Source organism: Bos taurus, chromosome 19 (assembly GCF_002263795.3).
Source record: "Bos taurus isolate L1 Dominette 01449 registration number 42190680 breed Hereford chromosome 19, ARS-UCD2.0, whole genome shotgun sequence".
Classification (NCBI taxonomy): Eukaryota; Metazoa; Chordata; class Mammalia; order Artiodactyla; family Bovidae; genus Bos; species Bos taurus.
Window position 1 is genome coordinate 14,768,006 of NC_037346.1, and position 24,488 is coordinate 14,792,493.

General features: G+C 43.2%; 1 protein-coding gene and 1 non-coding gene across 2 annotated transcripts; one reads left to right on the plus strand and one right to left on the minus strand.

The window, feature by feature from the left end:
* Positions 1–1,234: 1,234 nt before the first annotated feature.
* Positions 1,235–1,331, minus strand: LOC112442809 (Z30 small nucleolar RNA). The gene has a single exon (XR_003031100.1). It is a non-coding gene; the product is annotated as a Z30 small nucleolar RNA (small nucleolar RNA).
* A 10,945-nt stretch (positions 1,332–12,276) lies between these two features.
* Positions 12,277–21,082, plus strand: SLFN14 (schlafen family member 14). The gene is made up of 4 exons (NM_001205902.1): positions 12,277–13,330; positions 15,000–15,128; positions 16,855–17,569; positions 20,054–21,082. The coding sequence occupies exons 1-4, from the start codon at positions 12,277–12,279 to the stop codon at positions 20,886–20,888; spliced, it is 2,733 nt and encodes a 910-aa protein (NP_001192831.1). The 3' UTR covers positions 20,889–21,082.
* Positions 21,083–24,488: the final 3,406 nt, after the last annotated feature.

The window sequence follows — 24,488 nt, forward strand, 5'->3', positions numbered from 1 at the left end:
GCTGTTCCATGTCATGATTATGTGGAAACTGAATGATTAGATGAGATATTTATTTATTTTTGGCCACACCTCAAGTCTTGTGGGATCTTAATTCCCTGACCAGGGATCAAACCCAGGCCTTCGGCAGTGAAAGCCTAACCACTGGAGTCCTAAGCACTGGACCGGCAGGGAATTTCCTAGTTGAGGTACTTACAGTAAATTTTCATTTAGATCACTTTGGACTTTTTGAGGCATTTTGGATTATTTTGCTGTTTTCGCTAATTGAATACTTGGAGAGAAATCCTCTACTCCAACAGCAAGAAATTAGTCTTGCATGAAATACCTTATTCTACAGAAACTAAGTTGCTGCCGCTGCTAAGTCAATTCAGTCATGTCCGACTCTGTGTGACCTCATAGACGGCAGCCCAGCAGGCTCCCCCGTCCCTGGGATTCTCCAGGCAAGAACACTGGAGTGGGTTGCCTTTTCCTTCTACAGTGCAGAAAAGTGAAAAGTGAAAGTGAAGTCGATCAGTCGTGTCCGACTCTTAGCGACCCCATGGACTGCGGCCCACCAGGGTCCTCCGTCCATGGGATTTTCCAGGCAAGAGTACTGGAGTGGGGTGCCACTGCCTTCTCTGAACCTATGTAGAAAAATGCAAGCCACTGGATCGGAAGGTTGGTGAAAATATACAGGTTTGTTTTTTTTTTTAATCATTACTAGAAGAGGAAGAATGAAAATTCTAGTAAGTGCCTCTGCTGAGACAGGTGTTTGCTAATACAACTCATTTTAGCAATTCAAAGCACATTTTCTGACACCACAAAGGTAATAGAAATATTGAAACAGAATAGCCTATAGATTTTAAAATATTTAATTTTTTAACTTGTTTAAAAGTTAAACCCAAGACATACTGACTTAATGGGAAATCCAATGAGCAACACTTTTCCAGGCTGAACACCTGTTTTCCCTTAGTCTGCCCCAAGAGAGCATGTACATGTTAATTACTGTTATTTTACAATCACTGCTAAACAAGCATTTTAACACAGTAATCAGTCAATAAGGGAACTGAACCAGATTCAGGGATGAAATAATGCAGTCTTCCATGAAGATATCAAAGCAGTATTTTTCACCTCAACCTACAAAGAAAACATGAAAGTATCAGTAATACAAAAGCATATTAAAGAAATGCTCTAACATAATAAAGCCAGTATCCAAATAGGCTAGAACATACCAGTGTAGAAAAACCACAACCAGAATCAGCTCAGAGAGAAGATTAAGGGGTCATACCCTGGTCAAAGCCAACACTGAAGCAATGGCAATACCAGGTCAGACTATGCTTCACTCATCATCGCATCATTGCTTTCACCTCCTTGTATTTCATAAGAGCAGCCCCAAACCCTATTTTCACATCAGAGAAAACTTAGGTTTACCCATGGAAAAAAAAAAGGAGCATGGGCTTTCAATATTGCATCTTCCACTATGCACCTTAAACAACTCTGCTGTACAAAATGTTAACATGAACAAGTTTTGTTTTGGGGTATGTGGTTTTCTTTGGTTGTTTTTATTTTTATTTATTTTTTTTCCTTTGGTTGTTTTTAAAATACACAGTAGAGAAGCATTTACAGTTCAAAATAATTTCTGGTTTTAGTGAGCCCAAACACCATGCATGATAAAATCTTAGGGATTGTCTGTGAAGGGATTTATAGTCTAGTTCTAAAGGAAAACCTTCAGGAAAGATTTTCTACTAAAAAGCCTTTATAAACTCCAATTCATTTAACATATAATTTGATTTACAATTCTACTGCCAATAAAGATGAAAAGTATTAGCCATAAAAATTTTATACAAGTCTTCTAAAGAATCCAAAACCTGAGGAGGATATGATTTGACAAAGGTGCATAGCAAATTAACAACAGAGTTGGAGGAGAAACAGGTCTGGTTACCAGATTTATACTTTTCCACTACCAGCTAAATATAAGGTTTAATTTCATTTTTCTCCAGAGGATGGGCAAGATAAAGGAAACAATGCAAAGCCTGAGTAATTCACAACCTGGATAATCAATTTCTGAATGAGAAAGTTGACTACATTTTATTTATTCTAAATGACGCCTTCTCGTGGTTTGCAAACAATGTCAACCTCTCCAGCTTTTCAGCAGAGTACTGTCAATATATAAGTAACAATTTTGGACACACAACATGCTTCAGTTGGCCACTTATAAAACTGATAATAGACTGATACTCCCTAGTTAAAACTGGACAGCTACATATGGCCTGTGTTCTCCATTCAGCAACTAAACTCCACAAAGAGAGGGAAACTACTAAAAACAAAGTGCCTTTTTAGAGGCTTGAGCCTTGATCACACCAGCCTTTGCAGGAGTACGTGTTACAAAAAAAACAAACGAGCTAACAGAACTTAAATAACTCTTGTCTCAAAGCAGGAAACTTGTGAGCTGAACTCCAAGTGTGCTCCAGTCACTCACAGTGGGCACACTTTCCTAGTTCTCTTCCTCTGTAAACTTCTCTCTGTCTGGCGTGCCTTCCCTACCCCTTTCAATCTGGAGAAAGTCTAATTATAGTTCTAAAGCCTTGTTCAAATGTCACCTCTGTTAAGTGAAAGTCGGTCAGTCATGCCGACTATTTGCGACCTCATGGACTATACAGTCCATGAAATTCTCCAGGAGGGGGTAGTCCTTCCCTTCTCCAGTGGATATTCCTGACCCAGGAATCGAACCGGGGTCTCCTGAATTGCAGGCGGATTCTTTACCAGCTATCAGAGAAGCCCCCTTCTCGGTTAAGTGGTCCCTAACTCCCTCAGTTTACCCCCTCCTCTGACTCTCACAGCACTTTTTCCGACCATAGTAGGCGTCACACGCCAAATATTCACTCATTCCCATCCTCCACCTCCTTGTCTCACTCACCAGTCCCATCACACAGACAGAGCTCCTGAAGAACCAGGACTGGGTCTCACTGGCCTTTGCAACCATTACACTCAGCAGGGAACCTGGGGCAACAGAAGGCGGCACAATAAACGAGGGTTTAGTTTAGTCAATGAATGACCCTCCCTACTAAACCCTATAAAAACATCAGCACAATTTATAAAGCTGACTTACCTCCAACATTTCATGCTGGTTTAAGGACGTTCCGCAAGCATCTATAAGCCCTCCTTCCTCCAGCTTCTAACTCAAGGCTTTCTGCATGGCGCCCTGCGCAGGACCACCAATGCTTATACGCAGTGGACTCTCAAATGATGATGATAATAAGAAAAATAACAATATTACTAACACTACTAATACGTCCAAACCTCACCAACTTCAGGAAAGACTGAAGGAAGCCATTCTTGTGGGCGAAACACAAGTAAGGCCGGAGCCAGGGCGCAAACCAGAGCTGGAGGCAAGGGCTCTGCAGTCCGCTTTCCGAACCTCCCAAAACGCTTACGTCCTACATTCTCACGAGGCCTGCCCGGGTCTGCTGAGGCTCACGGCAGCCCACCCTGTGCTGTACAATAGGAAGCCAGTTGCCGCTTTCCAGACTCCTGCTCCTCGCGGCAGGGCCGGCAGCCCCGGCGAAAGGAACAACCAATCACGCGGTGGCCAGTGGATCACGTGGCGCCCAGGCTGGTGCGGAGAGCAGCCAATCGGAGCGCGAGGCGAACTTTGGGGACGGAGCCGGCCAGAGGGCGCAAGCGCATTTGCAGTCGCTCTATGGCTGGGCGGGTTCTGAAGCCTGAGTTAAAAGTTAGACGCGGAGTGGTTTCTGCCGGTCTTTCAATTCCTTAATCTCCGACGTTGGAGAGGCTGTTATCTGGAGTGCCTTGTTTCACTAGGGAAAGGCATCTGAGGCAGGGTTGTAGAGTGTGTGTGCCCTAGACTTTTGGGACTGTCGGCTAAAAAAGATGTACAACATGAGAGTTGTGAGTTAAGTTTTATTGGGGGCAAAATGCGGACTGCAGCCTGGGAATAGCTCTGAGAGACTGTTCCAGCGCGGGAGTGGGTGAAAGACAATATGTAAGGTTTTGGTGAAGGGGGAGTTCAATACCATGAAGCACTCATTTTACAAAAGGCTTTTTGTTAGTCATGAGGATCTGATGTCACCCGGAAGGGATTTAGTGCTTCTTTAGGTATGAGAAGGAAATAGCAACCCACTCCAGTATTCTTGCCTGGAGAATCCCATGGAGGGAGGAGCCTAGTAGGCTACAGTCCACAGGGTCACAAGAGTCAGACACGACTGAGCTACTTCACTTTCACTTTCACTTTAGGTATGAGGAGATGGAAGGTTTGAGACCATAAAATCTGTTCCTAAAAACATCCAACTATCTAAAGACCTGTCCCACCAGATTCCCTGGAGCACAAAGTGCCTCACTTCACCCTGAACTCCCTCCGGTTGTTGAAGGTCAACAGCTATAGCATGGGGTTCACTCTCCGTAGAGGCAGATGGCAAACACCTATGTTTTTCAGTCGTTGGCAGTGCTCTTGCTAAGTGCCAATTTGTAGTTGACAGAAAGAACTATCGGTTCAGACGGTGATCCAACAATACGGCACTTGTGCCAAACTCCCACCTGAGAGCTAGAGAGGTTGGGGTGAACTTTGATGAACGTGCCCCTTCTTCCCCACCCAGGGGAAACTCATTGGCTGGTCAGAGGTTTGGGCGCTTCCTAAACAATAAAGAGAGGGCATTAAATATCAAAGAACTGCAAAGGAGTGCAGGAAAAACGTCGTGGAAGAGGTGGCCTTTGATCTGGGTCTTGAAAGATGCGTGGGATTTGAGAATTAGGAGATTCTGGGAGCAGATAATTTAACTCTCGAATTAAATAAGAAAGCGTAGGTGAGTGAGTGAGAGTCGCTCAGTCGTGTCCGACTCTTTGCAACTCCATGGACTTGTAGCCCACCAGGCTTCTCGGTCCATAGGATTTTCCAGGCACGAATACTGGAGTGGGTTGCCATTTCCTTCCAAATTTAGGTAAGGTTGAAATGGTGTAGTGTTTCTCAAAAGTCAGTGAGTTAGAAACACCAGGAGGAAAGTTAACATAGACGTCCTAAAACATCAAAAAAAAAAAAAAAGGGACAAAACTGCACAACTCAGTTTTCCGGAATCAATAAGGTTGAATCTGGAGGTGGAGCCCCCAGGCGTGTATATTTTTAAGAAGTATGTTAAGGGAGCAGGCTCCCCAGGTGGCTCAGTGGGTTAAGAATCCTCCTGCAACGCAGGAGACGCAGAAAGATGCGAGTTCGATCCCCAGGATCCCCGGGTCAGGGAAGATGCTCTGGAGGAGGGCATGGCAACCCACTCCAGTATTCTTGCCTGGGGAATCCCATGGACAGAGGAGCCTGGTGGGCTACAGTCTATAGAGTCACAAAGAGCTGGACACGACTGAAGCAACTGAGCACACACACACACGCGTGCCAGGGGAGATTCTGATTCACACCAAAGTTGAGGACCAGTGTTAGCTGTGATGAAAGGGGGTGGCACGAATTGAAAGACAGGCCAAGATGGCGGCTTACTGCCTGTGTAGTTGAGACTATTCTGGACAAAGTGGGCAGTGTGAAGATTTCAGAGTCTGAGGAGATAGGTGATTAGATATGAAAACCCATTAGGCAACTATGTTTTTAAATAGATGGAAGGAAGGCAGAGTGAAAGAACGGGAAGCTATTTCAAGTGATGGCAAGTGTCCAGGTGACAGCTAGCAAGAAATGGACAGGTGGCATGTGAAGGGTGGCAGGAGGATAGGGATGGGGAGAAAGACATGAAGAAATAGAAGGAAAGTGTGGAGAAAAATGGAATGCCTTCTTTAGAGACCTATTAAGGATCCTCATTGTACTTTAGGGGCTTCCCTGATACCTCAGTTGGTAAAGAATCCACCTGCAATGCAGGAGACCCCGGTTAGATTCCTGACTCAGGAAGATCCACTGGAGAAGGGACAGACTTCCCAATCCAGTATTCTTGGGCTTCCCTTGTGGCTCAGCTGATAAAGAATCCTCCTGCAATGCGGGAGACCTGGGTTCAATCCCTGAGTTGGGAAGATCCCCCGGAGAAGGGAAAGGCTACCCACTCCAGTATTCTGGCCTAGAGAATTCCATGGACTGCATAGTCCACGGGGTCACAAGAAGTTGGACATGACTGAACGACTTTACTTTCATCACTTTCATTGTACTCTAAAAATAAGAGAGTTTAGACAGTGAAGAGAATGGGCCTTTGCCAAGTGCTGTTTCCTTTTCCTGGTTTTCCCCTTCCTTCCCCATCACCCTTTCTCAACCTGGTGTGTTCTTACTTGCAGGATTAAGCTCATATACCATCTCATTTATGAAATCTTCTCTTGTTCTCACAAGCTTAGTCATTTTCACTTGTTAGAACACCCCAAGCACACTGTTCATATGAGTCTAGCTTGCCAGAATGGCACAAGAGTGTTATGGTCATTCACATGGGTTATAGTATTTGCAAGCATCATAAACTCTCTGTTCCTCAGTTTCTCTATCTGTAAAAGTGGGAATAATGACAGTACCTACCTCATGGAGCTGTTATGAGAATTGAGAACAATGCATAGTACGTAAAGTTCTCACCTGGTATTACCACATATGTTGTATTGCCATGAGTTCTTTAATACATGTTTTCCCCCCTCTAGATTGTGAATAGGACATGTGTCTTATTCTTGCTAACAGTAAAGGCTGCAGGGCAAAATGATAGTGAGTTTTGAAATCAGTTGGACTCCAAGTGTTCAGATCTCAGCTCTGCTACCTACTATGTGTGTGGCCTTGAGCTTTACTTTTCTTAACTCAGTTTCTTCATTTATAAAATGGTGAAAATAATGCATGTCTTACAAGTTACTACGAGGACAATTTGAGATCATCAAAGTTGCAGATCTGGCCCAAAGAAGGCAGCCACTAAATGGTGCAAATGACCAGTAGCCCCAGAGCACAGTACTATGTTTGGAACACAGTAAGTGCTTGATAATTGATTATTAAATGAAAAGCTGACATTCTATGCCAGGCACCATGCTAAACTCTTTATATACATCATCTCACTTCATTCTCACAAGAACTATATGAAGAAGGCACTATTATTACCTCCAATTTATACAGAAGGAACCTGAGGCTTGGATTATCTTAACCATAGCTTCAGAGCTAAAAAGTGCTAGAATTGCAATGCCCTTGGGGCTCAAACACACAAAAAAAGTGGTTGATTGAATGAGAGAATGAATGAAACTTACTCAGAGTCAGATGGTGGTGTGGTAAAAACAGCACGGTTGCTGTCAGACACTATGTTATCAAGTCTGCTATGCTAGTCAAGTCATACTGACAAATGAATTTAGAGTGAGACGAAGGCTGATGTTCAGCTGTTTGTGCTTTTGGGCTTGAAGGCTGTGCTGTAATTATCTCTGGATAAACTGAAATGCATAGTGAATAAACACATCTTAAATAAATTGGGGGCTCTAGTTCTCAGCTAACTGTCAACAGCATGGCCAGATTACTTTCCCAAGACCTAGAGAGAATCACTGTCCAAGCTACTGATTTCAAGTTGCTTCATATCACGGACATTTGCTTCTAGGTATCAGAGCCAAAATGAGAACTCCTCCCTGTTCTGATAACCTACTATTAATAGCCAGGGGACTTGACTAAGAACTTTGAAGAAGAAAAACTCTCTTTGCTCATCTTTCACATTATCCTTTATTCTGATTTGGTTCCCAATAGTTCATTAAAGAATAAGAAGAACTTCCCTGTGGTCCAGTGGTTAAGAATCTGCCTTCCAAAGCATGGGACATGAGTTTGATCTCTGGTCCAGGAAGATTCCACATGCCATGGGGCAACGAAGCCACTGCACCGCAAATAATGAGCCTGAATTCTAGAGCCTGTGCTTCGAAAGGCAAGAAGTCCTCACACCACAGCTAGAGAAAGCCTGCGTGCAGCAATGAAGACCCAGCACAGCAAAAAAAAAAAAAAAAAGAATGAGAAAACAATCCAATTCCTAGTTCTCCTGCCCCATAAAATGTCTTTCCTGTTGACTGGGAAGAAAAAAGGAAGTACTTAGGTAAATTTCTGATTCTGAAGACTCCAAAGCAATCCAGAATCCTAAATTTGAGAGGCAGTGGAAGGAGTAGGAGCATTTGTATTAAACAGACCTGACCACATGCCGGCTCTTCCACTTGAAAAGTGAAAGTGAAGTCGCTCAGTCGTGTCTGACTCCATGGACTATAGCCTCCCAGGCTCCTCTGCCCCTGGGCTTTTCCAGGCGAGAATACTGGAGTGGGTTGTCATTTCCTTCCTTCTCCAGGAGATCTTCCTGACTCAGGGATGGAACTCGGGTCTCCCCCATCGCAGGCAAACTTTTTACCATCTGAGCCACCAGGGAATCCTGGCCAAGTAATCTCAGTTCCCATGTGGTGTGCCACACTCCCAGCTTGGTCCCTTGTGCCCAAAGGCACATGTCCAGTAAATGACAGTCTTTTCTATCTTTCTAAAAATAAGTAATATCAGAAGGATTTCAGTGAAGCTGAGAATTAAGGTAGATGGTAGAACTAAAAGTGAGACTTGGGGGATTTCGCTGGAAGTCCAGTGATTAACGAGCTGCACTTCAAATGAAGGGGGCACTGGTTTGATTCCTGGTCAGGGAACTAAGATCCGACGTGCTGCACAGTGAGGCCTAAAGAAAAAAAAAAAAAAAATGAGACTGAGGACTTCCCTGGTGGTCCAGTGGTTCCCTGGTTAGGGAATTACAATCAGCACTCAGTGTGGCCAAGAAATTTAAAAATAAAATAAGTGAGACTGGATTTGAAAATGACATGAGTGAAAAGGGTTAAAATTGAAGCTGAGAGCCGACCTTTGACCTTAGTTAATGAAAAGAAATACGAGGGGTATTCAGAAACCTATATGATAATGTCATTTCATCAAAAACAAGTTGAAGGAGATGGTAGATGCTTGATGGTTTGACTTAGGGGGAAAGAACTATGTTAGTTTTCTGTGGCTGCTGTAACAAATTACCACCATTTTGGTTGTTTAAAACAACAAAAGTTTATTCTCTCACTACCAGGAGTTTGACAAAAGTGGGCAGAAATCAGGGTATCAGCAGGGGCTGTGCTCCTCTTCCTCAGAAGCTCTAGGGGGCAGTCTATTTGGCTGTTTCCCATACTTGCTGACACCCCCTCACACGTGGCCACGTCACTCCAGTCTCTGCCTCTGCAGTCTTTTGCCTTCTCTTTTGTACATATCAAATCTCTTTCTGCTGCTGCTCTTATGAGAACGCTTCTGGTTTGGATTTAAGGCCCACATGGATAATCTCCTCATCTCAACATCAGTACTTAATCACATTTGTAAAGATCCTTTTTCCTTGTAAGTGAAAGTGAAAGTTGCTCAGTCCTGTCTGACTTTTTGCGATCCCATGGACTAGTCCATGGACTTCTCCAGGCCAGAGTACTGGAATGGGTAGCCTTTCCCTTCACCAGGAGATCTTCCCAACCCAGGATCAAACCCAGGTCTCCCACATTTCGGGCAGATTCTTTCCCAGCTGACCCACAAGGGAAGCCCAAGAATACTGGGGTGGGTAGCCTATCCCTTCTCCAGCAGATCTTCCCAACCCAGGAATCGAACCAGGGTCTCCTGCATTGCAGGCGGATTCTTTACCCACTGAGCTGTCAGGGAAGCCCTTGTAAGTTAACATTTATAGGTCCATCCCCATCATCACCATCAATAATTGGTGGCCGTCAGTCAGCCCTCTATAAGAAACTTGATTCAGTTTAACCAGCATCCCCAAATGAGATAACTGTCTCTTATCTGTTTATTTTTTTCATTTAATTGTTTTGTAAATTATAAAAATGATTGACATTTATTGTAGACCATTTAGAAAATACAGAAAAGTCAAAAAAAAAAAAAAAAAAAAGGAAAGGAAAAGAAATTTGATGAGAAGTCATCTGTAATCCTCTCACCCAGGATAGCCAAACCTTCATCAATGAGCATTTTTCTAGAAAGGGTCTTGTGTTTAACAAAGAGGAAGAATAGGAAAAATAGAATAAAAGTAAGAAGAACAGAATAAGCAATTTGGAAGGTGATAAAATAGACTAATATTGTTCATAATGGATATGTACAGGGCAGCTTAATTTAAAATAAATATAGAGCTTTGAAATGAAATTAACTATGACAGAAGCTGCTTGTACGATGTATGAAAAAAGACATTCAGCCTCTCGGAGGTGGGATGTTTTAGCTTTGGCCCTGCACTTGAAAACCCCTGAATTTTCCCATTACTCCTTCATTTACTCCCAGAGGTCAGACTGTGGCCTGCCAATCTGCCCTGTCATGGACTTTTCTTGACTCTTTATCAGCCTTTCTCAGTGGGTCAATGTTGCGAAGTCTTGGGGAGTCTGGCAGAGTTCCTGCTCCTCCCAGGCTGATATCAGAAGGCAACAGGGGCTGTGAGAGAAGGCAAACATTCAGACCAAACCCCGATGTGGAACTGAAACAGCAAGAGGAAAAGCAAGGGCATCAGGTAAAAAAACAAAAATTTTTTTTAATCTCATCCATCTCATCTCAGCTTATGTCTGAGGGCATAAAGAACTTAATAAAATTATAGCTCAGGAGAATCTGGTAAAGGAAGATGAGAGAGAAATCTGGGGACATGTGGAGCAGATAGATGTTCATCTGGAGCTAGACTCTCAGACCACTTTGTATCTATCACGGTTGTTATCAGCATTCAAGTAACATCCGTGAGAGTATAGTTCTTCTAGTTTAAAAGCAAGTAGATTTGTTTTAGTCCCAGCATGCAGAAGTTATAGGAAGACAGAATATAGCTAAAAATAAGCAAGTATATATAACAGAGCTGTCAGAAAATAGAAGGGGACTAATTTGAGAGACAATGAGTTGTGTTATTGGAGGTGTTCAAGCAGTTACTGGAAAGAAATTTGTTGGGAGTTGTGAATATTATAGAGAGTATTTAAGAACCAGATTGATGGTTAAAATGGTCTTTAAAGTCCCTTCCAACACTTCTGTGATTCTATGATATGAATAGAATCTTACCAGAAATTTCTCTAAGAGCCAGACATTTACATTTGTGTATAAATGGTCACCTATGAAAAAAACAACTCATCGGGTTGATTCTGGTTTGCTTGGAGGAAGTGAGAAAGCAACCAAGAGTAAACTAATGGCAGGGGAGGGGACCCAGCTTGCTGGATGCCTGCTTTCTTACCCTCTTGGTGGATATAAACAACACCCACATGGCCTCTGCTTAGCAGAGATCACACAGAGGGAAAAAAAACAAAAAAACAAAAACCAACTGGGCTCTCTTCTTCTAGAGGAAGAATTTTGGTTTGGGTTAGTAAATATTTTATTTTGCAATTAACAAAAACAAAGGAGGGGACATTTCTGTAACATCTGCTTCTGGGGTGCTAACTTCAATTTAGGTGGCTGTTTTCTGATCTGGGAAACAAAAGGAGGTTGACCACAATTTAGTAACTATGTCTCAAAGGCTCATGTCCATTCCCAGGTCTTAGAGGTTCCCACAGGCAGAACTACTAGGAAGCAAGGAAAATTGTTCCTACATCACACTGTACAAGAAATGTACTTTTAGAAGAATGTCTGAAGAGCTTGAAAGATTTCTGCATTTGGTGTCAGTTGGCATTCTTTCGGGAGTAGAATAAAGTGTTTTTAAATGTATAAAATAGCACATCGAGAATACCAAGTTTTATGTTTGTTTTTATAACTAGATCTTGTACATCACATATACTCCAAAGCTATATTCTCTTGGTTCTCCATTGTCTTCTTTCCCCTTTGAATTGTAAATAGGAGCGTTTTCTGATGGCAACCACTTCTGTAAAATTTGTTTAGCTCCTGTAACAATCCATGCCCTTTATATCTGGGCTCACTGTTGATGCTTCCTGATTTTAAATGAAAAATAGCTAAAATTTTCAACAATACATTTTTTTCCTTTATGGTTGAATATTAAGCGTTTAGTTTATGCCCAATCATGCTGGGAAGCCTAAGGTCTTGACAAAGTTGGGAGAAAACAGTGAAATCTGACCTAGAAGGGTGGGATAGGGGGATGGGAAGGAGGCTCAAGAGGGGAGGGAATATATGTATATATGTAGCCGATTCATGTGGTTGTAAAACAGAAACTAACACAACACTGTAAAGCAATTATACCCCAATTAAAAAACAGTGATATCAAAGATGATTTCCAACACTAAAATCTATGTCCAATAATTTACAGCTTTGAAGAAAAGTTTATAATTTACGGAATTCATGTTAATATTGAAACAACATTTCTATCCGAATTATTTATTGGAACCTGTTTCTGTTATTGTTTGTGGTGCAGAAGGGCTGCTGAGATGGACAGCCTCAAGATGGAGACGGAAATGCTTTATCCTGAGATAACCGTAGACGTGGGCAGAGTCACTTTTGGAGAGGAAAACAGGAAGAGGATGACCAATAGCTATTTGAAAAGAACTGAGAATTCTAGAATCATCCAAGCAACGTGTGCACTGTTAAATTCTGGAGGGGGTGTGATCAAAGCAGAGATTGAGGATAAAACTTACAGTTACCGATGCCACGGACTGGGACATGATCTGGAAACTTCTTTTCAGAAACTCTTCCCTTCAGGTTCACAGAAATACCTTGACTACATGCAGCAGGGACACAATCTTATGATTTTTGTGAAGTCATGGTGCCCAGATATTTTCAGCCTAAGGATCTGCAGCTTGCGCTCCAATTTATATCAGAGAGCTGTGACTTCCACCATCAACTTGAGTGCCCACAGCGCCCTGGAGCTCCTCCGAGAGAAACAGTCTAGAACCCAGAGAGGAAGATCAACGATGCAGGAGCTACATTCTCAGAAAGCTCTGGATAGATACATGCAGGAAGAGGAAGACATGAGGATGAGTGCCTCAGAATTTGTTAAAAAGGATAAGCTCATGTATAAGGAGAAACTCAACTTCACTGAGTCCACACACGTCGAGTTTAAAAGGTTCACCACCAAAAAGATCATTCCTCGGACTAAAGAAATGCTGCCTCATTATGTCTCTGCATTTGCCAACACCCACGGGGGATACCTAATTATCGGGGTGGATGATAAGAGCAAAGAAGTGTTTGGATGTCAGGGAGAAAAAGTGAACCCTGACTTACTAAAAAGAGAAATAGAAAACTGCATAGAAAAATTGCCTACATTCCACTTCTGCTGTGAGAAGCCGAAGGTGAACTTCACTACCAAAATCTTAAATGTATACCAAAGAGATGTCCTGTACGGTCATGTCTGTGTGGTCCACGTGGAGCCCTTCTGCTGTGTAGTATTCACAGAAGCCCCGGATTCCTGGATCATCAGGGACAATTCTGTCACGAGGCTGTCGGCTGAGCAGTGGGTAACCATGATGCTGGATATTCAATCAGGTAAAGCAGAAGAGAAACCATTGTTCAATCAGGAGGCAGAAACTTCTGTCTTCATTTGGTTATTTGTCCAGGTAAAGAATGGGGCTTCCCTGGTGGATCAGCCGTAAAGAATCCACCTGCCAATTCAGGAGACGCAGGTTTGATCCCTGGATTGGGAAGATACCCTGGAGAAGGAAATGGCAACCCACTCCAGTATTCTTGCCTGGGAATCCCATGGACAGAGGAGCTTGGCGGGCTACCATCCATGCCATGGGGTAGCAGAAGAGTTGGAAATAACTTAGTGACTAAACAACAAGGAAAAAAGGACAGAAATCTGCTTTTGCTTACAAATCTTCTCCTATTTAAGAGTGATTTTCTATATTTTTAGTTACAAAGACTCAGAATATGAACTGTGTGAAGTCAAGAAAAGCCTGTATGCCATCAGCCATGAATTTGTGAAAGTTCCTTTTTTATTTTTCCTTTAAGCTTTTTAAAATAACATTCTTTTCTTAAAAGTTAACATGTGGGTAATAGGAAACCAAAAAATACAAGAAGCGAAAACCAAAGTCATTCATAATCACAAGCAGTTTACCATTTGATGTATCCTTTTAGGTCTCATTTTTATACGCTGTAAAGGTCTGCTGAAACAAATTTGCAGGCTGACATTCCTACTCTACAACTTTCATTTATAGTCTTTCTAAAGGTGATATTTTAGAGAAACGCTGTTTAAGAATAGCTCTCCACTAATTCTTTCAAGGGAAACTTGTTGACAAATTTGAATTGCTTCAGTAAAATTAGGAGCCCATACCTTGAACCATTCTCAGGGCTGGGGGCACCACCAAGTGGAGAAAAACTAAAAACTTATGCAAAAGGAGGTGCTGGGGAAGGGGGTGTGGGAGGAGGACTTTGTGTTTTCACTTCTTTTCAGTTTTGCTAAGCATCAGTCCTGGTGATTTCAGATCAGCCCATAAAAGACTTATAGGCTGAATGAAGTTTATCGATTTGCCTCCAGGGTCATTTAGTTCCAGATTTTGTAAAAAGAAGCTTGGATCAAGACTTGAGTGATGTTATTGGACTATGCTTTTTCTTATCTTAAATTAGAGTTTACTTCACAGACACACACACCAAACTAGAGATTCTACCACTTCTTATTCTTCTAAACTTGGCAGGGGTGGGGGGGGGGGGGACCTTTAACAACTATCACAACATAAAAAAAATTACTGTGCTTATTTTAAAAAAATTTTTTAGGCTTGCTGGACCTTAGTTCCCTGGCCAGGGACTGAACCCATATCCCCAGCATTGGAGGCAGAGTCCTAACCACTGGACTACCAAGGAAATCCTGTGGTTACTTTTTCTGCCATCCCATCACCACCACTACTAGAAACCTTTTCTCTTTAGAGGTGACCTGGAACCAGAATATTAGAATTGGAAAGAACCGCAGGGACCACCTGCTCACCCTTACAGGATAGAGAGGAGAAATGACTTGCCTGAGATGAGTCACAGGTGACTTAGAAGATGCATGGCCCTGCAGGAATCCCAGACCTCCTTCCTAACACGCATGAACTGTTGACAGCGTAGGAAGAGTGAGGGCAGCCCAGGCACGACACATGTCATGCGTCAACTGTAGGAAGAGCAATAGAAAAGTTCTTTATCACCTAAAATGATGCTTTGTGGGCTTTTTTCTTTTTAGTTCCTTCCAATTTGGAGGCTGACCACAGCCTTCACCTGATTTCATCAGCTTCGTCTCCCCTAAGAAGCCTGTCATATCCCATCAAAGTCCTAGAATTTAAGGAGGCTCTCCAACAGCACCTGTTTCCAGGTATTCCTTCCTGATTTCAGCTGAGGGGACAATTTATTTCCTAAAATTAAGTCGCCGGTGGGGGGTGGTTGGTAGCAATTCATTCCAGACTTCCTCCTTGGAGAAGGTCAGATGTAGGCTCAGCAGACACAATGGTCCTGAACTAATACACATAGTGAACTCTTGTTTTCAGTCATTAAATCCACCCTATACGTCTGTGTACCTTTGGGCTTCCAGTCACAGATAGCTCTTTTTTTCCCTCCAAATATGAGAGAATAAATTTGAGAGAACTGCCCCCCTGGCTTTCCAAGGCAAAAGGAAGTGAGCCATGGGGTCACCTGGACACTTCCAGGCGAGAGTCCAGGCAGAGTCTAAGGCAGAGTTTCTCAATCTCGACCCTTTTGACATTTGGATTAGATAATTCTTTTTTTATTAATATTTTATTTTTAATCGGAGGATAATTGCTTTACAATATTGTGTTAGTTTCTGCCATACATGAACATGAATCAGCCATAGGTATACACATGTCCCCTCCCTCTTGAACCTCCCTCCCACCTCCACCCCATCCCACCCCTCTAGGTTGCCACCAAAGCACTGGGTTTGAGCTCTCTGCGTCCCTCAGAAAATTCCCACTGACTCTCTATTTTACATCTGGTTTGAGGGAGGCTGCCCTGAGAACTGGGGAAGGCAATGGCAACCCACTCCAGTATTCTTGCCTGGAAAATCCCATGGACACAGCAGCCTGGTAGGCTGCAGTCCATGGGGTCGCTGGGAGTCGGACACGACTGAGCGACTTCACTTTCACTTTTCACTTTCATGCATTGGAGAAGGAAATGGCAACCCACTCCAGTGTTCTTGCCTGGAGAATCCCAGGGACGGGGGAGCCTGGTGGGCTGCCGTCTATGGGGTTGCACAGAGTCGGACACGACTGAAGCGACTTAGCAGCAGTAACAGCAGCAGCAGCAGCCCTGAGAATGGTAGGAAGTTTAGCAGCATTCCTGGCCTCTAGCCACTAGATGGCAGTAGCACCTCTCCAGCTAATAAAAGTCAAACCATTTTGACAGTCCCAAATACCCTGCTGCTGCTGCTGCTAAGTCGCTTCAGTCGTGTCCAGCTCTGTGCAACCCCATAGACGGCAGCCCACCAGGCTCCCCCGTCCCTGGGATTCTCCAGGCAAGAACACTGGAGTGGGTTGCCATTTCCTTCTCCAATGCATGAAAGTGAAAAGTGAAAGTGAAGACGCTCAGTTGTGCCCGACTCTTAGCGACCCCATGGACTGCAGCCTACCAGGCTGCTGCGTCCATGGGATTTTCCAGGCAAGAGTACTGGAGTGGGGTGCCATTGCCAAATGCCATATTGGGGGCAAACTTGCCACAGGTTAAGAATCATTGTTCCAAAAGGAAAGTTCTTAGTTTCCCCAAAGCATCAGTTTTCTTTCTCCCTCTCTCTCTCTCACACACACCCTTAACAAGAAGTACCTTCCTAGAGTTACTGGGTCGTTTAGGGTTGAGGACAGAGTGCTAGAAGGCTGCTCTGTGAAGACCCCTTCCTGATTGCCCTTCCCTGCATGAGAACTGTCAGAAACAGGGACTTCACAGCCCTGGCCTATGAAGAGGAGGTGCTTTATTTGGAGATAAGGAAACTTGTCCTAGCCACAGTTCTATGGCTAGGCTTACTTCATTATGAGGTCGCAGGAATATTTAAATGTCTTAGAAATCTTAGTAACCTCTATTCCTTGAATTTTCAGTGACACCGGAAAAGATTCAATTTAAACCAGAATCCCTCTGTAAGAAGCTCTTCTCAGATCATAAAGGACTGGAGGAATTAATGAAGACACAGATATATCCTTGTTCTCAGGGGTTTGTGATAGTTTCCAGAAGCTGGGCGAGTGATGTCGGCTTAAGGAAGGAGCAGTATGTCCTGTGTGATGCTCTCCTAATAGCGGTGAATAGCTCCCCGGTACTCTATACAATCTTAACAGACTCCACGTGGACTGGGGGGCTGGTGTATGCCCAGAACACTGCTCGTCAGTTAAAGCAGAAACTGGGAACTGTTGGTGGTTACACGGGGAAAGTGTGTGTCATTCCGAGGCTGGTGCACCTGCCTGGCGCACAGCGCAAACCCAGCGAAATCACCTTGCGCTATCCCCAACCCTACAGGCTTGCTGACGAGGATGAAATGGAAAAACTGTTGCAGGCACTTATCACGGTCTCGCTGTGCTCTCGATCCCTTCTGAGCGACCAACTGGGCTGTGAATTTTCCAATTTGCTCGTAGCGGAGCAGTGTGAGTTACTTTCACAGAGCCTTCAGGAGACACGAGAACTGTTCGTCCACTGCTTTCCAGGAACCAGAAAGACAGCACTGGCCATAAAGATCATGGAGAAAATTAAGGACTTGTTCCACTGCAAGTCCAAGGAGATCCTCTATGTTTGCGAAAGTGATGCCTTAAAGGATTTTGTGACGTAAGAACTTCACTAACTAAACACGATAAATGCAGTTAGTCAGTCTTTCAACAGCATTGCACCAGTAATGTGTCTTTAGTGTAAGATTGTGCAATGCCTTTGATGCATACAGGCAAGAGCCCAAACTATGTATACATTTGCAAGTGATCAAGCAGCTGAGCTAGAAAAGACCACTTTGTAGTGTTCATGCTTAAACATCTCATTATCAATTAGCCACATAGGCATAACTTTCAATTTATAGAACTAGAAACATTTTTCCCCACAGTCTATGGCCTCAAACTTAAGAAAGGCTGAAACGAATCCATCTTGCTTCACATATGCTTTCTGCTTGATATTTAATGTTTTAATAGGGTGTTTATATGCTTTCATAGGATATTTCAGTCAATTAGACATTCTACCTAACACGAACTTGATTTTAAATACCGTTTGATTTCATTTATAAAATATTTTTATGTGTTTGACTTGTTCTGATTCAATCATTTTAGAAACCATGCACATTTGCTTCTGATTTAAATTTTTAGCTTTCAATTTAGTAAAAGAAATTGGATGTTATTCAATCCAGCGAATGAGGGCTTTTAGTTTTTGGTTTGCTTGACTTATTTATCAAGCTAATCTTTTGTGAGCACCATTTGTATGCTAGGTGCAGTGTACATTTAGTGTTTAGAGGAGGAAAATACATTGAAGACCTTGCCATAAAGCCCAGTAAGAGAGACAAAGAGAAAAATAATCAATGGTAATGTATAATTAGTGTAATAGTAAAGATGTGCTTAAACTTAGCTTAAGCTGTAGTTTGGTCAGCAAATACTCTCCAATGAAGGACATCCTGACTTCTTTTTTAAGAAGTCAGTAGGAGAAGTGCAATAATTGGGGGCTTTTTGGGCAAGGGACACAGCAAGTAGAAAGGCATGGAGATGAATCAGAATGGTAGGTCTGCCTGGAGCAGTGAGGAGCTGTGGGTGTGTGACAAATGATGAAGTTGGAAAGGAGGCAGATGGCAGATAATGAAGGATCTTGTAAACTGTGCTGAAGCTATGTTCTTTCTTATGCTTTATAGGTAAGTTTTAAGAGAACCCCAGTCAAAAGCCAAGTTAAATCCAACAAATATCGATGAGCACAATGTGAGGGGGATACAGAGATGGCTAAGACTCAGCGCTTTTCTTCAAGAAGTCTACACTGTCCAAACTGGAAGGAAAGAACTTGAATAGTTGTGACTCAGGGGTTTGTGATTCTGGACAAAGGGATTAAAGCCCCAGGGACTGCACGTGCAAAATCAGGAAATCTGTAGGGATGGGTGATATGACTTGAATCTAAATTAGAGGAGGCAATAAACAACTAAAAATTTTTAAGTACATATATGCATGTATATCTATTTATATGCTAAAATATACTATAAATGAAAATTGAGCTAAGTAAGTAGGATGGTAGCTCCACAGAGGCATAGCCCTGTAGACTTGGTACCCTACCTGACATCCTGACATGTCATGGAACTCAGCAACCTCTTGATGCTTTCCTAACCAAAATCTAGAGAGGCTTCTGGCATTGTACTAAAAATAAGTGGGGAAGGAGGATTTTCTTTAGAGGAACTTATAGGAGCCCATATTTCTTTTTCATATGAACATTATGATATGCCTCTAGGTGACTGCTTACCAGCTCTAAAAAAGATAGAAAGTAAAGAAATAGTATTAACAAGTGTAAATTCATTTTGAGATTTCCCTTAGGTATAAGGAATTTGTCTTTAGGGATTGTTAAGCAGTAGAAAGGGACTGTAGTAGAAATAACAAAATCTTCTGAGTTCATTTCAAAAGTCTCACATGCTGATTTAACTTGATAACTCCAAGGATTAGGGTTTGCAATTATGTGTTCTGTCAGGTGGGCTTCCTAGGTATAAAGAATCTGTCTGCCAAGCAGGAAACACGAGTTTGACTCCTGGGTCAGGAAGATCCCCTGAAAAAGGAAACGGCAACCCACTCCAATATTCTTGCCTGGAAATCCCATGGACAGAGGGGCCCAGCAGTCTATAGTCCGTGGGGTCTCGAAAGAGCTGGATGTGACTTAGCGACTGTGTGTGCATGCTAAGTCACTTCAGTCGTGTCCAACTCCATGAGACCCTATGGACTATAGCCCACTAGGCTCCTCTGTCCAAAGGATTCTCCAGGCAAGAATACTGGAGGGGATTGCCATGCCCTCCTCCAGGGGATCTTTCCCGACCCAGGGATGGAACCCCCCATCTCCTACATCTCCTGTATTGGCAGCCAGGTTCTTTAGCACCAGCGCCACCTGGGAAGCCTGACTTAGCGACTAAACGACAGCAAATGGTGTCAGGAGCCTTGTAAGAAGAGCATTTTTGTAGTATTCAGGACACTGCTGAATCAGTGAATCAGCTTCCGGTGAATCAGTCTCTAATGCCAATCCAGAGAGTCATAAATGCATGGTGTTCCTTTTATTTGTATGCCTGAAGCCCTGTTCTCTCCTTCATCCTTACAGCCAGCAAACGACCTGCCGAGCTGTGACCCGGAAAACCTTCATGGGAGGGGAGTTCCCAAAGGTCAAGCACATAGTGATGGATGAAACTGAGCATTTCTGCAGTAAATATGGTGACTGGTACATGAAGGCCAAGAGCATCACCCACCCAAAGGTGAGGGGTGCTGGAAGTGGAAACCCACACCACGGGATTCTCTGGCTTTTCCTGGACCCTTTCCAAGTCCATCATGGAGGTGGCAACGGCCTTCCGCCTCCATCTGCTCAATTTCCTCGGAAAACAATCACCAACGGGATCCACTGTGCTCTGGAAATAGCGATGCTCATGAAAGAAGAAATGAAGAGGCTCAAGGAAAATCCTCACCCCAGCGTGTCTCCAGACACACTGGCGGCATTCAGGGAAGCTTCGTATGAGGAAGCAATGCGTGCCCAGGCTTTGCCTGGGGTGTGTGAGATAGAGACCAACCTGACCACAGAAGAAATCGCGAGACACGTGGCAGAAAGATGTCACCACCTGTTCCAGTGTGGCTATCTGCCCAGAGACATAGCAATTCTGTGCAGGAGAGCAGAGGACAGAGGACGCTATGAGCTTGCACTGCTAAGAGCGATGGAATTATTTGAGACCTGCGGAGCCACAAAGGTTGTGTTCAGCCAGGCCTCTGGTGTTCTGGACGGTCACATTGTTTTAGACAGTATTCAGCAGTTTTCAGGCCTGGAGAGGAATATTGTGTTTGGGCTCAGTCCAGAGTATGCCCTGTCAGAGGAAGTTCATAAGCTCTGTTTTGCCTCGAAAGCCATCAAACACCTCTACCTGCTTTATGAAAAGAAGGCAACCTTCTGAAAATTATTTCAAACAGTATAGGAAGGGACAGAGAGCAGAGTCTCCCTGCTCCCCAGCAGGTGGCAGCTTCGCCCTTTCATGTGCCACAAGCGAGGAGGTCAAGGGTCAGTCAGAATTGCATGGAGCCACAGAACTGCCTCCTGGCACTGGGCCTCCGGGTCTATTTGCGGTGTCACTGGTTTTTCCCACTCCTCTCCACCTCTTCCCTGGGATTTATGATGGGTCCCTTGCCTCTGGGTTTTCTAATCCAATCCAGCTTTCATCTTGTCCAGCCACAGAAAAGTGAAAGTGAAAGTGAAGTCGCTCAGTCGTGTGCGACTCTTTGCGACCCCATGGACTGTAGCCTACGAGACTCCTCCATCCATGGAATTTTCCAGGCAAGAGAACTGGAGTGGGTTGCCATTTCTTTCTCCAGGGGATCTTCCCGACCCAGGGATCGAATCCGTTTCTCCCGCATTGCAAGCAAACGCTTTTATCACCTGAGCCACCAGGGAAGCCACCAGTCACAGAGGTGCTCCTCAAATACAGAACTGATTTTGTGACATCCCTGCTAATGTATCTCCAGGGAGTCCCTGAAGTCTTCAAGCCAAACTAACTTTCAGGGCTTCTCAGGATAACACTCTAATTTACACTTCTAACGCATCCTTCATTTTAAGTCCGTCTCCCAGTGTTTCTAACCCACCCCCACCTCACTGGCTTATTTTGGAGGTGGAGTAGGGTGCCCTCCAAGCATAAGTCCAGGAGAAAGTGTAGATATATGCTTTTGGCTATCATTTCAGATAAAGCCCATCAGCTTTCCAAGAGACAGGAGAGCAGGTGGGTGGGCTTAGAAAAGTGCTCTTAGCTGCCTCTCTGAACTGCTTGGGTCACCAAGGCAGCCAGTCTGAACCTGACAGTCGTCAGCTCTCCTTTCCCTGGATTGAACGGAAGAACCTTCCTCTGCCTCCTGTTGCTCCAACTACCTACTTCTGTTTGCCTTTCCTTGGGGGCTTCAGGGTACTTTTAGGTGGGGAAAAAAAATTTCACAATTAATTAGTTTTCTGTTTTCGTTTTTTGGGTTTATTTTTGGCTGCATCGATTCTCAGTTGCGTCATGCGGAATCCTTCACTGCAGTGCAATGGACTCTCTAGTTGTGGCCCACGGGCTCAGTAGTTGCAGGGTTTAGTTGCCCCAGAGAATGTGGGATCTTAGTTCCCAAACCAGGGATCGAACCCACATTTCCTGAAAGGCAGGTTCTTAACTACTGAACCACCAGGGAAGTCCCAGTTAATTCGTTTTTGATGAAGCAAGAGATACCAGTATGTTAACATTTGGAGAATTGAAGGTGTATGAATTCTCTACAAATAATTTAAAGAGTCAAAAATGGAGAAAGAATTGGGGGATGAAGAGAACAGGGGACTGCTAAATTTTAGTCATAAGCCTCAGGGCCATTTGACTTTTTGGACTTTAAACTGTTTGCATACATTGTATAATTTTTGATAAAATAATTTATTTTTAAAAAAGAATTAATTGCTATAAGGATTGCATTTGAGAGTCTTTGTCAGTACTATGCAGAGAGTTTGGTCAAACTTAAAGTAGAAGGCCTAATCCAGGGGTTCTCAACCTTGGCTGCTCTTTGTAACCCTCTGAGGAGTTTTAAAAAATATCAGGTACTTCCTTGGTGGTCCAGTGGATAAGACTCAAGCGCCCCCAATGCAGGGAGCCCAGGTTCGATCATCCCTGGTCAGCGAACTAGATCCTACTACATGCTGAAACTAATAGTTCATATGCTGCAACTTAGGATACTGCACGCCACAAGTGAGACAAGGTGCAGCCAAATAAATAAAAACATATAAATAAATAAATATTGAAAATAAACCAAAACAGTCATCAAGTCAGACATCAGACCAATTATGTCAGCATCTCTAGGCATGGGCTTGGACACTTAATAAAAGTTGTCCAAATGACTCCACTATGCCTCCAGGGCTGCGGACTCATGCACTCTTCCTTCTTCTGGTCTGTTCTTCCTGTCCCCAAATGTATGGGTGCACTTTTCTCTTCCCATTAGCCTATGAGCCCCATGAGAGTAAGGATGGCACTTACACATATTTAGTTCCCCCAAAGTAACTAGTAGAGTGCCTTGGATATGGCAGGTGCTCAGTAATTATTTATTGAATGGACTTGCTCCTTTCAGAAAATCAGAATCTACCAGAACAATGCTTCTAGTCAATAGAATGAATATCTGATTTTGGAGACTTCAAAGAGGTCAGTGTGGAGAATAATTAACACTGCCATAGTGAAGAATTTAAGAGAATAAAGGAATTTAAACCGTTTTTAGGCAAAGGTCCATGTTGATGGAAGTTTGTTAGATTTGAGTTTGAGATTAGGAATTGGTGGGGACTAAGAATAAATGGCTAACTTGAATGTACTTAGAAGTCTACATTTTTCTACAGACCCTTAATATAATAGATAAAACAAAACAGTTCATTTGGTCAAATAATATGCCTGCTGTGAGAAGCTTCTAAAACTTACTTTAATATAGAAAAGTAACACACATTGTAAATCAACTATACTCCAATTAAAAAAAAGGTAAGATAATTCTATTATGTAAGTCTGAGAACTAGAGAAATGCAAAATAAAAAGTTCTTATCAATTTGTTATCCAGGCAACATTTTTTTCAATTTTGCTTATTTATTTCTATTCTTTGTTGACTTGCAAAAAATATTTTTACATAGTTACTATGAAGTTACAGTCAACGTCATATGCGCGTGTGTGTTTTCCATGTAACCTTTTTGTGAGGCACTGCTGTAGCTTGTATGATTCGTCTCAAGACTTCCTCACTCCCTAGATCTACACCATGTGTGGTTCCTGACATTAGAGGTGGAGTATGTTTTCCACCCCCTTGATGTGGACTTGTCCATAGGACTTTATTCGGCCAGTGAGACGTTAGTAGTTGTGACGTGTACAGAGGCTTTACCCATCTCAGCGTTAGGTCTGCTCTCCTGAGCCTCTGCTACCATCCTGTAAAGATGATGTCTTGAGCAGCCCACTAGTCACGGAGGAATGAGCGATGTCACCTCAACTGATCAGCCAAGTTCCACTGATATGGCCTGGATCAGCCAAAATCCAGCTGACCTGCAAATGCAGAAGAAATAAAGATTTCCTGTATGACTGAGATTCTAAGTTTGTTTGCTTGGCAGCAGTAGCTGACTAATGCTGGCATTTCCCTATGTTGTAGCACCATCTTCAAAATGATCATTTTTCAATGGTTATGTGATATCTCAGATTATATAGTAATCATCCTCCTAATGATTTGGGTGACTAGCAGTCTTACACTTTAAAATCAAGCCAAGCATATATTCTACTCAGGCATATGACCTTTTCTTTCCTTGGGATATGTATGGGTCCCCAGATATGAGAGGACTGGATCAAAAAGACCTCGATAAAAGATTCGCTTTATTCATACTGGTTCTGATGGACAGTGCTTAAGTCAAAGTGAAGTGAAAGTGTTATAGGTGTTCAGTCATGTCCAACTCTTTGTGGCCCCATGGACTATAGCCCAACCACGTACCTTTGTCCATGGAATTCTCCAGGCGAGAATACTGGAGCGGGTTGCCATTA